The sequence below is a fragment of the Malus sylvestris genome, chromosome 3 (genome assembly GCF_916048215.2).
Source record: "Malus sylvestris chromosome 3, drMalSylv7.2, whole genome shotgun sequence".
NCBI classification, from domain to species: Eukaryota; Viridiplantae; Streptophyta; class Magnoliopsida; order Rosales; family Rosaceae; genus Malus; species Malus sylvestris.
Window position 1 is genome coordinate 359,576 of NC_062262.1, and position 12,254 is coordinate 371,829.

Genomic DNA, 12,254 nt, shown 5'->3' on the forward strand with positions numbered 1-12,254 from the left:
ACAGACACTTTTGCCCCATACAATAACCACAAGCTCGAGAGTTACCACAAATGGCATTGGGAAAAGGATGGATGAAATTTTAGGTTTTTTAAACTACGAGATGATGATTCAAACTTCGGTTCAGGATCCTTTTCCCGCATCAACTTATTAAGTTCAAGTTAATTATGTAAAATCCAACAAGTCAATTACAAACCAGATGTTACGTTGTAGTTATCTCAAGTCAATTTTGTTTTCATATGTTTTCTTCAACTATTATGTATCATTTCTTCAAAAAATACTATTATGTATCAGAGCTGCTTTGATTAAAAGTGTTTGATAAAGTTAAAATACCGTCCTCGTGACATCTTGTTACACCAAACTTCTCCATATCTACCATCATTAGGGCTGATGATATGCAGTATCAAATTTATTACAAACCCTTTCTTGCACATCACAAAGTTACTTCAAATACAAATTTTTGCGTAGCCTCCAAGTAATTTAAGCACATATCAATAACCCTTCACTTTAAGCGCGGCTCTTATGCTGTGAACCATAATCTCTCACTCTCTCAAAGTCTCAAATTTCTCCAGCACGGTAGCAAAAAATCAAAAAACCATGCAAGCAGTGGCAAAACTGAGCAAGAATCTCCCCCGCCCTCTCTTCCTCCTCCTCGCTCCCAGAACCTTAACCACCCTCACTTCTTCTTCTTCTTTATCACACTCGCTATCCTCACCGGGCTGTGACTCCGCCATCATGCAGACCACAAACACGTGTCTCACCGGAAGAACTCTGCTTCGTTTTCCCTGGTCCGCCATTCAACACCGTGGAGCCGTTGTCCAGGGCGCTGATGTAAGTTCCTGAATCCGTTTTGGTTTTTCATACTATGTATACGAATTTTTTGAGTTGTAACTGTTGTTTGTAAGTTCCTGATTCTGCAGGTAAAACCTGGAAATATCATTGAAAGGAATGGTGGGTTTGGAATTTCTTTGCGTTCAGTTTGATTTTTCGTTCAAAGTTTAAATTTTTACTAACCAAGTTTGTGAATATTGAAAAATATTGCTGTCGCGGTCGGGGTTATGGTTTGCAATACCTTGTTCAGATCGTATTTATCAGGTGAGTTTGCTTATTATCTCTTTTAATGGTGATTGGTGTTGTTAATTAATATAATGGGGTTTATTGTTGCATAATTTGTTGTTATTTAGGTGTTAAAGGCGGAGCATTCACATGAAGGAAGGGGAAAAGCGGTTGTTAAGGTGTGTTTCTGACCTTATCGTTATTAGAATATTGCTCACAAGCTGTGATTGTAATTTACCAAGCTGATATCTTAAGCTGTGTTTTCGTTGCAGGTGGAGGTTCGTGATCTTGACTCGGGGAACAAGACATCCCTACGATTGTCGACGGATGAGCAACTCGATAGTACGAAACTTTAACTTTGTAAATTCCTATTACTAGTTGCTTAATTGTCTACAATGTTCATAAATGGACGGTCAATTTTACCATTATTTGGTTGTCGTATCATCTTAGTTTCTTGGATATGTATTTATGCATTGCCCGTCAATATTCTTTTTTTGTTTCACGCCGTTTTTAATGTCCGTTTTGATAATACTGACGAACTCCAGTTGGCCGAGTTCCTTTAATCCTAGTCATGTGCCATTGTTTGAGCTATTAAGCATGTGGTGCGTAAGATGATAAATCTCACATAAATTTGCTGCAGAGGTGTTTGTTGAATCAAAAACTTACGTTTACATGTGCACAGATCGTGATGGCATAGTATGTTTGATAGAGTGAGTAGTATATGTTATCAAAACTTCCTTCTAGCATCACCTTCCTTTTCACCTTCTGCTGTTAATTTCCCTTCAATAATGTGTTCTATTTGTAATTCTTATCAGCCCTGATACACTTGATCAACTCGATGTGCCGGAGGACTTGTTTGCAAAGAAGGCTAAATACCTACAAGGTCGACACTTATTATAGTACATGTTCCTTTTTGTTCAGCTATTTTCCATGATATTACTTTGAATAGAGGAAATGAAAGTGACTAAAATATGTTATTCACTGTGAATAGAGGAAATGAAAGTGACAGTGGAGCTGTACAACGATAAACCTTTATCTGTTAAAGTTCCAAAACACGTTACGTGCGTTGTCAAGGAAGCACAAACTCCTGTGAGGGGGACTGCACAAGCACCTAAGTATGTTTTCATTATGAAATATTATTGCTTGTTCAGACTTCATATCACTACTTCTTGTTTTCTCTTCCAGTATCTGTATTTATGGAAGTTGGTACATTGTGAGTATGCGATTGAACAAAAAAACCCTGCAATTCCTAAACCATTGATTTCTCAATTGACCTGTGAAACTAAAGCTTGCTAACATAAGACCTTTTAATCATCATGGACTTGCCTCCATCAAGGCATCAAGTGATACCTTTATGTGTGCTGGTTTGAGGACTTTGCTGCAGTTGATCACAATCGGGTTGTTGATTATCTGGTGTACTTCGCATTCCTTTTTTTCTCCTACGAATCTTGTAGCTAAATTCTGAAGCGGTTTTCGGTTCCCATGTTGACACTAGTGTACACTGTAATATTATTATATCATTTGTGCGCTTGTGCTATCCCTTGATAACTCTCTCAAATGCAGGGAAATATTAGCCGTGATGGAACAGGGCTTCACTGTCAAAGTAAGATTCATTTTTCTGAATACATTCGATATTTAAATCTACTCATCTTCGTAGCTAATGTTTGTGTTTAATGTTTTTTGTAAATTTTCTTTTCGAACTTCTCCTAGGTACCACCTCACGTCGTAGAAGGTGAAGCTGTGGTGGTTGACACCGGTGACGACTCTTATGTTATAAGGTAATTTTATAATTATCTCTGCGGGCTTGTTTCACATCCTTGTAAGTTTCTATTTACTTGCACAGTTAAATATAAGATCGGCATTTCATTTCACATCTTCTTGAAGTGAGAGCAGGATTTCTCGTCTTCATACTCAACCGCCAGCGGCTAGCTTTGACGGGCTCCCAGTTTCCTGGGCTCTGCTCGCTCGGAAATGTGGTGGTTGGGGCAACAATATCATACAAGATAGTTAGTTTTGCTTTGTAACTAGAATGATGCTGATGATTGATATGTTGAAGTTAATGCCTGTATAATCGTAACTCTCCTCGCGCACTGTGAAGCGTTTCTGGATTTTGCAGCAAGTCTGTTCCCTTATTTCGTTTCTTTTTTCGTTTTGCTATCAGGGCCAAGCCATAATGCTTAATATCATAGCTTCAAGTGGATGGAGAGGTGGAGATTCAATTGCTCAACTCCACGATGACTGATTTCTTACCATCTTGACGTAGCTGATTCAAAGTGATGTACTTTTACTCGTTCAACATAGTTTGGCAGCGGAAATGATACCGCTGTTTAGGCAGGATGATAGTTTTGCTCTGACTTGATGAACAATTGTTTTCTTGGTGCAGTTTAGTTTATCAGTAGGAAAAAAGTTTCGCATTTTTATTAAACTACTGTTTTACCTTAATCTTTGGCGGAAAGTGTTGAAATCTAAGGGTCTTCGCCTAAGTAGGTTAAAGACTGAGTATGTCGAGCGCAAGTTCAATGGAATAGGTGTCCGACCCCAAATGGGATTGGGGTTAGGAATGGAAATCATAAAGTACCGAAGAGTGAAATTGGTAAGACTAAACCAGAAAACTCCATAAGGAGCTTCATAAGACAGTAATTTTATGACTAATGAATGCATAGCTCTCTCCTCATTTGATGTGCAACGTGAGAAGAGGGATGAGCTCAGATTGGGTATACACCACGTTGCACCAAAGTTCTCTCCAACACAAGGGATCGAAGATGTCGATATAATTTTGGTTACCCAAGTGGTTTAAGCTTTAGAATTCATTCCAACAAACAAATTCACTGGGGATTTACGCCCTCAATCAAAAACATAATTATTTAACATGATCATGCACTACAAGGAACACAAACTATAAACTTGCAGAGTATGCTTCAAAATGCCAAACCCCGCTTTCTAATGTGGTGTACAAAACTCATTATTTCGCTTCGACATTCATTTCTTGTCCAATTGTTCCTAACGAGAGGATCCCTCTCAAGTACTCAACTTCAGAATCAATAAGACGGGGTGTAATCCTCCTACAATTCCAGTCACACCCGAAAAATTACTAGTACAAATATCATAAATTCCAGTAAATCCTACTCCCAACTCCGATATTAGAATTCCCAATAATTAGTTCGACTTTGTAGGCGTGTTTTCACAGAACAAGACTACAACACAACTAGAAAAATTATTGTTTGAAGTTTGAACTGAACTCCAGCAGAAATATCCGTCCACGAAGAAAACTACAACCCAAAGTTCTTTTCCAACTTCTGGATCTGGTTGAGGAAAATCCATGTCATCTGCACAATCAAAAACCAAACAATTAGAATATCATCGAGAAAAATGTCTGATGCATTCAAAAGTAAATGAAAGGCCACTTGCAATGTGAGAAAGAGAGAGTACCATGACATGGGGGGCAATTCTAACACAATATACAGGAAACCCAGTGTAAAATTTCAATGGTCCTCCTGCTTTCAAGGTTTTCATGGCACAATCAAAAGAGCCAGTGTATGGATACTTTCCCTCAGCATCAGGCTGCATTTTCTGAATTTGGGTTTTCACATAGTCAAAGGGCAAACTGCAAGCGGCAGCGAAAAACCCTGAAACGGTACTGGCACCTACAAGATAAAGGAAGCACATGTCAATTCAACGATAATCATACGACTAATATTAACCACGGAATAGAGAGAATAAGAGTTAACATTCCATTACTATGTTGATGGCCAAAACTAGAGTTTATTTACTGCTGTTTGCAGGACAGGGTTGGATGAAATACCATGTAAATTATTTAATGGCATGCCACCAACTCATTAAAAGGAAACAACAATATAGTTTCACTTTTTGGTCATAAAATATAATTTCAATTTGATAATGTAGATACAAATGAAAGAGAGAGAGAGAGAGAGAGAGAGAGAGAGAGTGAGAGAGAGAGAGAGATCAACATTCAAATAGAATAACTGGAAAAGAAAATATCATCGATATCCCTCAACTATCAAAATTCACAATCTTAAACAAGATGAACTCAAAATCTGACGTGGACCGGCCTAGGGTCATAATAAGACTCAGGAAAATCTGTCCAACTTCTCTACAGATCAACCATCACCATTCATAGTTGCCGATGACAATGTTGTTCAATAATAAATTCTGGACTAAAAAGAGAGATGTTTTGGCTATATAGGTTTAACTCTACAATGTTCATTGTTCATTCCAAATCTTTCCTCACATAAAGCAAAACCTGCCTTAATATATGAAGTCCATTACTCTTCATTCCATGTTAACAATACTGGATATTTTCATTACTCACAAAAAGGATCGGTCGTATAAAGAGTAGATTGAACAAAGTCAAGCCTAATTTTAATCACATCCAAAATAATTTAAAACAGAAGAGAATCACATTTTTATACTACTTGCAAAGAACCTTACCCAAGACAGTAGCACCTTCACCAAATCCAAGGGAATCCTTGAAAAATTCAACACTTTGATCATAAGAGGCAAGCATTCCCATGTTCAACGCCATTGCTCTAACTACAGTAGGGCCTGCACCTTTCCAAAGTGCCAAAACCCCTTCATCTGCAGTAATACGATATAGAGCATGGAAAGCATTTGTGTAGTTACGGCGCTGAGCAGCAGGCAAAGTAGCATCAGCTTGCATACGAATGAGTGCTAAATCTGCTGGACTTCCAACAGATGCTCCAATGGCACCAGCAGTTAGCCCACACAAGGCTTTCTGGTATAGAGGTAGAGGCTTCCCATCATTGGCCTCAATTGCTTTGTTTGTCAGAATCCTGAACAAGTTTATCAGATTCAGATTAACAAGATGATCTAAAAAACAATGTACATATAAAATCACAATATCACATGACAAAAGTACTTAAAAAGATCTAGAAAATAAAACTAAACAAAGGCAAATCTTTCACTAAAAAATTTAAAAGCTTTCAAAAGCTGACTTAAGTCTGGATTTTGCAAAAGACTCACCTAAATGATCCAAGACGAGCTGTGGTATATGTAGCTTGTCTTAGTAGCCCAGCAGAGAGTCCCTGCTCATAGAATTTAAGTTTAGATAAACTATCATTGTAACACATTAACTTAAGTCAATCAATCAGCACACGTAACATCAAGAACTTTAAATCAATAAAAAAACGTTCTTCCACATTTCGAACCTCAAATCTGACAATAAAATGACCTTAGATTGCACTAGGATCCAGGAATCAGAGAGACAGGATTTGGAATACAATTTTAAGTTTAAATTGGTTGGATGTAGTATGAAAGACAACACTTTTTAGTCAAATACATGGATGAACTAAAACTTAAGTGATGATGAATTTGATAACGGCTTGGTAAAATGTGTTATTCGAAAGCCTATATCAAGTGATACTTCTGAAAGAACTTACATTTTTTGGTCGAAACTGAAAGAACTTATCTTAGAAACATCTTTACCAATACAAATTCAAATCTAAACACCCTACAAGCATCACTTAATTTGAAATGTCATTCAACACTGGATCAATACCTTATACAAAGCACCAAAGCCTTCCTCTTTAATCATGGTCCTGGTGACCTGGGCAGCTGATCCCTGACCCAATTGAATTCTCACCTGTTCCAGCCAAGTTAACAAGAACCCAGAAAGTGTGAGTCCCAATGAACCAGAAAGTGTGAGTCCCAATGAACCACATTACAGCACAAATCAAAACAAAAACTTTCAGGAAAAAAAAAATCCCAGATCTATAAATCATCAAGGAAACGCGATTTCAGCTCAAAAATGGAAGTGAGAATCAATAAAAAACGAAAAACAAACATGGGTTCAATCCAAATCTCAAAATTGTAAAGAAAGATTCAAACTTTATAGTCTAAAAACTCACCTTGATCATATCAATCGGTTGGATGACACAGGTAGCAAGCATACCAGAGGCTCCGCCATTGACGAAGGGCTTAACGGTGGGCCAAACACCAGATTTGGGCGTACCTTTGTCTCCCATTATTTGGATTGGAAATGAACAAATGAGGTGCTCGAAGAAGGGAGAGAAAGTGCGGGGGCTGGTTCTGCTTTGAAGTTGCAGAAGAGGAGAAAACAAAGAGGCAACTTAACAGGCTAGACTGATTGTCTTGCACTCCCAACAAACCCTCCTCTGCCTCCTTGCTTTCCTCACGACCTGAAAAATTTTCCTTTAATAAAAAGAGGAAAATGAAAATGGAGTTTGTTCTATGACCTCAGATGTCTACCAAATTACAATGGTAGGACTACTTCAGGCCTACTGTGATTTAAGCCCACTCTATTCTTTATTTTTAAATTTAAATAAAAATTAATTTTCCATTTGTACAAAATAACTAAAAGAAATGGTATTTGTCTTTTGAGATGATCAATATTTAAAAAGATAGAGAAAACAGAAAAGTGCGTCTCTTAGTGTAAGATTGAACACTCTTAGAGCAAGTCCACCGTTGGTGGTTGCTCGAGGGACAGGCTTCAGGAAAGGGCCCGAGGGCTGGTGGGAGAAAGTCCAGCGTTGGTTGGCGAGGGAGCCCGAGCATGCCGGTGGATTCGTGCCAGCCCGAGCGCCTGAGGTGGATCTGACGTCAGCTGACGTCAGACGCCTTTTTTAATATTTTTTTCTGTCAGGTTCTGCAGGTGCGTCCAGGACGGCGGTGAGGCGAGTGAGGGCGGTGAGGCGGGTGAAGGCGTGAGGTGGGTGGGATGGGGAGTACGGAGGTGTGTCCAGGACAGCGGGCGGGATGGGGAGTACGGAGGTGGGGGTGAGGGAGGAGGCGGGGAGGGTTTGGGGGATGGTGGTGCTGATGAGGTGAGGGTGAATGCGAGGGTGAAGAAGGTGAAGAAGAAGAGGAGCCACGGCGAAGAGAAGAGAGAGAGAGAGAGAGAGAGAAATCAATAAAATAAGAGAAATAAATAAAATAAGAGAAATAAATAAAATAATAATATTTTATGGATTGGGTGAGAAAAAAAAATATTAATATTTTATTACTAATTGCCAGGGGAGAGAGTTCCAATGGTGGAGATGCAAATGACAATTACTGTTTATTAAGGGCAATTACTGTTTACTAGGTGGATTGAATAGTGGATTGCCAGGGGGAGGGCTCCAAGGGTGGAGTTGCTCTTATGCAAAATGTTAATATCTAACTCGCGATTTATGGATATCGAACTTAAAATCTTCTATTAGGGGTATATTCAACTAAACTTTTATTACTTTTTGAATTCAAAATAAAACCATATCAGTGTGGTTTTTTGTTTTGTTAACTAAAAGAAAACGTGCTTGTAATAAAATAATTAGTGCTAATGTGTTGGCCAAAGAGAGTAGCTAGGGAGTCAAATTTGACTGGCCAAACCGAGGAGAATTGGGATCATGATCAACTCGCTTTTTCTCCCTTCCCACATTTTAATAAATGTTCTCCCTAAACCTTTGGAGATGTTATGAGATGATAGAAGAAAATTGATCAAGTCAAAATAGTTGCAAGGATCTATTTGGACATAAAGATATGTGCAAAATAATTGATTTAGGTTATGAAACTCTTATATTGATTCCAGAGGCGAAGATAAAGATTTGTATGAATGAGGGCATTCTCAAACAATAAAGTCAAAAACTAAAAAGCTTAAGAATCTAATAAACAAAACACGTACATATATTAATCCATAAAGTTTTTCATACTAACATACAGTATCCCTCAACGAATTTTCATGTTTTGAAAGCGTTATATAACAACTTCATTACCAATCCCATCAAATATATCTCTATAAAAATTACATGTTATCATTCATCCATTGATCTCCCATCGGAATTCTTAATCCATTCCTCATAAATTTTATGGCTGAAAATATTTGTTCAACAATGATAGCAACTGAAAAAGTACATTTGTTTCCAACAAAAAAAAAAACTAAGTGGGGGCATCCGCTCAGCATGTGCCTAAAGCGATTCCGTCCTTGACTGATTTACTCGTGAGCTTTAAGTGACGTAAGGTAGTAATTTTGTTATGCATGCATGTTTGACAATGAGATCATACATTGGCAAATGTCAAACTATAATATGACCTTGAGATCTAGGTCTAGCTCACATGTTAAGCATGGATAGAGCAGTCAGTTCCCTAGTTGTGGTTGTTTGCTGTTGTTGCTGCCTTTCTTTGTCTTCAAAGAAACCTCAGTGAGTCGTGAGTTTGAGTTGAGTGTGGCAACATTGACTTTCTGGCAAGAGTTTGATGAGGAGGGAAACTCGATGCATATTTGCTTGTCTTAGACTGCATGCACTCCCACTTTAATATAGATATAAATACAAGCAATTCCAAGGGCAAATAAGTAATTAACTTAAGCATGTCTATTGGCATGGACGTTAAGAATATTTTTTTCATGCACAGATGCACTCGTATTACTAAAGGATCGATATTTTCAGGGGAATTCGATGTCTCCAAACGACGTAGTGTTGGTAGGCTATTTCGGTAAATTCAAAATCAAGATTGGTGTTGCCCATTATCCGCCTCACGAGGACCTCAGCTTATCCAACCAGCCAAAGGATTATTCACAAACATAAAATTACAAAACTGTCCAGGTCAGGATCTTGGAGCTGTTTCTCTCATTTTATGGGTGAAATATTAGAGGATTTAGTAACCAGTCATCGCCAACGTGAGGAGTTTGATTTTTGTGGGAATAACATTTGATACCAACCTTGTGAAAATCGTTCATGTCACTTTCAGTTATATCCTCATAAACTTTCGTCCTTGTTCTTTTTTTTATTTTTTTTTATTTTATAATAAACGTTAGGATCTAATATCAATGTTTTTATAAATGTAAATTAAGTCGATTAGTCTATAACGGTACCTTCTCTTTTTTATATAAAAATGTTTTAAGTTCGAATCTTTTATTGTTGACTGATTAAGAATTAAAAATCTACACATTGTTTAGAACATCAATCACATATTTATTATATAAAACAGATTTAGATGGTATTGGTGTTGTTGATAGTGTGAGGATGTAAAAAGTTAATAACACTATATGTGTTTGGGATAAAATCTGAACTTTGGGCCAGAGAGAAAGTCGGCCCAAACCCAAAGCCCAGAGGAAAACTTAGGAGGCAGGAAAGAGGCTTTCGGCTGGGCACAAGTTACAAAGGCCACCTGCTTACCTGCTCAAAGACCACAGGGGGTAGGTTATTCAGTCACTACACAGCCCAATAAAGTACTTTATTGGTGGCATTCATGTAAAAAAGCTAGTGAGTCATCACCAAACCGCATTCGGGCAACCGCTATTGCTACAGGAACCCAAGCTGAATTCGTCTATAAAAGGAGGAAGAGAAGACAGAATTAAGGACACTCAAACAAACAAAAGCCAAAACTCTGCTCAAGCCAGATTTGCCTTCAACGAAGCTGTAGTCAGCACAAGCCTTCATCCCATTCGGGATAAACCTTCCCAAACCCCTGTAATAGCTATGCTACCTTGTTCATGGTGGTATCGATTCATTTTGTATCCTCTTCTCCCCCGTCAACCCCTCTAAAAGCTTTCAGACCTCTGACAGAGCCACAAAGATAGATTTTGTAAGAAGTTCAGCCTTGGCCGATAAGGTTCAAACTTACCCGACTATCTTTGCTCTGTCTTTGTCTTTTCTTTCTTTTAAAAGCACAATAACATGTTATATATTCCCAGTTATATACAAGTTATTTCTAGCAAAGTCATAATGAAAATGAGTCTTCAGCACTTGGATCCGATCTGAATCGTGTCAGAGTTCAAATCAGATCTAAGTCTTAAGCCCGGCGGGCGTGTAATTTAAAGATCAGTTTAAAAGTCCTTGGCCTCAAGGCATAAAAAAGAACTCTATGTGGACTCAACCCATCCACGACAATCCTTGATAAGCGAGAAGTCCGAAGTTACTTGGGGCGCAAGTAATCAATCTATTTCTCCGTTTTGTTGCTATTATATCTTGATTCGTAGCAAAAGGCTTAAGCAGGGAGTGAATTCTGATAGAAAGCCTCAAGGCCTACACCTAAGGCCCCACGAAGGCATCTATTTAGCTTCATTTCATGTTGTGGTCTAGTTGGTCCGAGTATAAGGATTAACTCTGATGGGAAGCCTCAAGGCCTATACCTAAGGCCCTACAAAGGCACTCATTTGGGTTCGTCCTACCTCTTGGATTCAGATAATCAAAAGTATAATAGTGATAAGACTCTGGCAACCATAAAAGACCAAATATGATACATCCAAGCGCTGGTTTAGTTTGACAGGAAGCCTCAAGGCCTATACCTAAGGCCTCATAAAGGCACCTGTTATATCTAACTTGGTTTCTCGGGCGTATACATATTCAATCAAAGCTTAACACCCATTCAACATCTGCCATACTGAAGATGGCAGTGGCACGCCTGAGCACGACAAAGTTAATCTTGATTGTGAGCCTTAAGGCCTACATCTAAGGCCCCACAAAGGCACCCTTTCAAATTAACTCTGTCCTTCTCTTTCAGAACTGCCCGACGAGCCTTGCCCGAAGTGTGTCTTGCCCGACCAAGATCTGCCCGACAAAGGCTTGCCCGAGCGAGCCCGAGAAGAAAGCAGAAGTACGACAGATACCCTCAACCGACGTCATTCTCCCAGGGGAGCTGTGTGCTCGTCCGCCAGGAGATTCTTGCGACGAACATAGTTTTGGCACGCCCGGTGGGATCCACTGATCTGAAGATAAAGATAAACATGCCAGAAGATTTACAGAATACATTGTTTCAAATGCTACAGAGACTGAATGAAGCCTCCCTAGGCTCTAGAAATGAGACAGGTTTGGCTCCTCCCAAAGGAGAAAGACACAGGACTACCCAACCAGATGAGGTAGTCATAGTCAACCCTGTGTTGCCCTTTTCTGAAGCCCCGGTAAACATGCTCAACATAACCTGGGCAGAGAAAGGAAAAGGGAAAATTATAAGGGAAGAAGAAGAAGGGAAACTAGCCAAACGACCTACGGAAGGGATAGGCAAACCATCCGAGTACCCAAAGGCTGCCATAATCAAAGGGCTGGTTATGTGCAGTAAATGCCAGTGTGAATGTGAACTCGAGATTCCCCCAGCTGGAGTCCTTATTGATCACGAGTTAATTAAAAGAGAAGCCCGCGAAAGGCTTAAGCAGGCAACAAAAAAAAATACTTCCCGAAGCGTTTTTCAACGTTTAGGAGGTGATTCCCAACCCAAGGCGTTGTCAGAAGTAT

At 39.0% G+C, this 12,254-nt stretch overlaps 2 protein-coding genes across 2 annotated transcripts; one reads left to right on the forward strand and one right to left on the reverse strand.

Annotated features, from left to right (window-relative positions):
• The first annotated feature begins 529 nt into the window (after positions 1–529).
• Positions 530–3,503, forward strand: LOC126614272 (uncharacterized). Its single transcript, XM_050281855.1, has 11 exons — positions 530–828; positions 918–948; positions 1,079–1,092; positions 1,182–1,232; positions 1,326–1,395; positions 1,694–1,763; positions 1,869–1,936; positions 2,045–2,168; positions 2,617–2,656; positions 2,764–2,831; positions 3,215–3,503. Exons 1-11 carry the CDS (start codon positions 595–597, stop codon positions 3,225–3,227), a joined length of 783 nt encoding a protein of 260 aa, XP_050137812.1. The 5' UTR covers positions 530–594; the 3' UTR covers positions 3,228–3,503.
• A 374-nt stretch (positions 3,504–3,877) lies between these two features.
• Positions 3,878–7,236, reverse strand: LOC126614270 (mitochondrial dicarboxylate/tricarboxylate transporter DTC-like). The gene is made up of 6 exons (XM_050281853.1): positions 6,939–7,236; positions 6,590–6,673; positions 6,055–6,116; positions 5,503–5,864; positions 4,483–4,697; positions 3,878–4,379 (listed from the first exon to the last, which is right to left on the reverse strand). The coding sequence occupies exons 1-6, from the start codon at positions 7,053–7,055 to the stop codon at positions 4,323–4,325; spliced, it is 897 nt and encodes a 298-aa protein (XP_050137810.1). The 5' UTR covers positions 7,056–7,236; the 3' UTR covers positions 3,878–4,322.
• Positions 7,237–12,254: the final 5,018 nt, after the last annotated feature.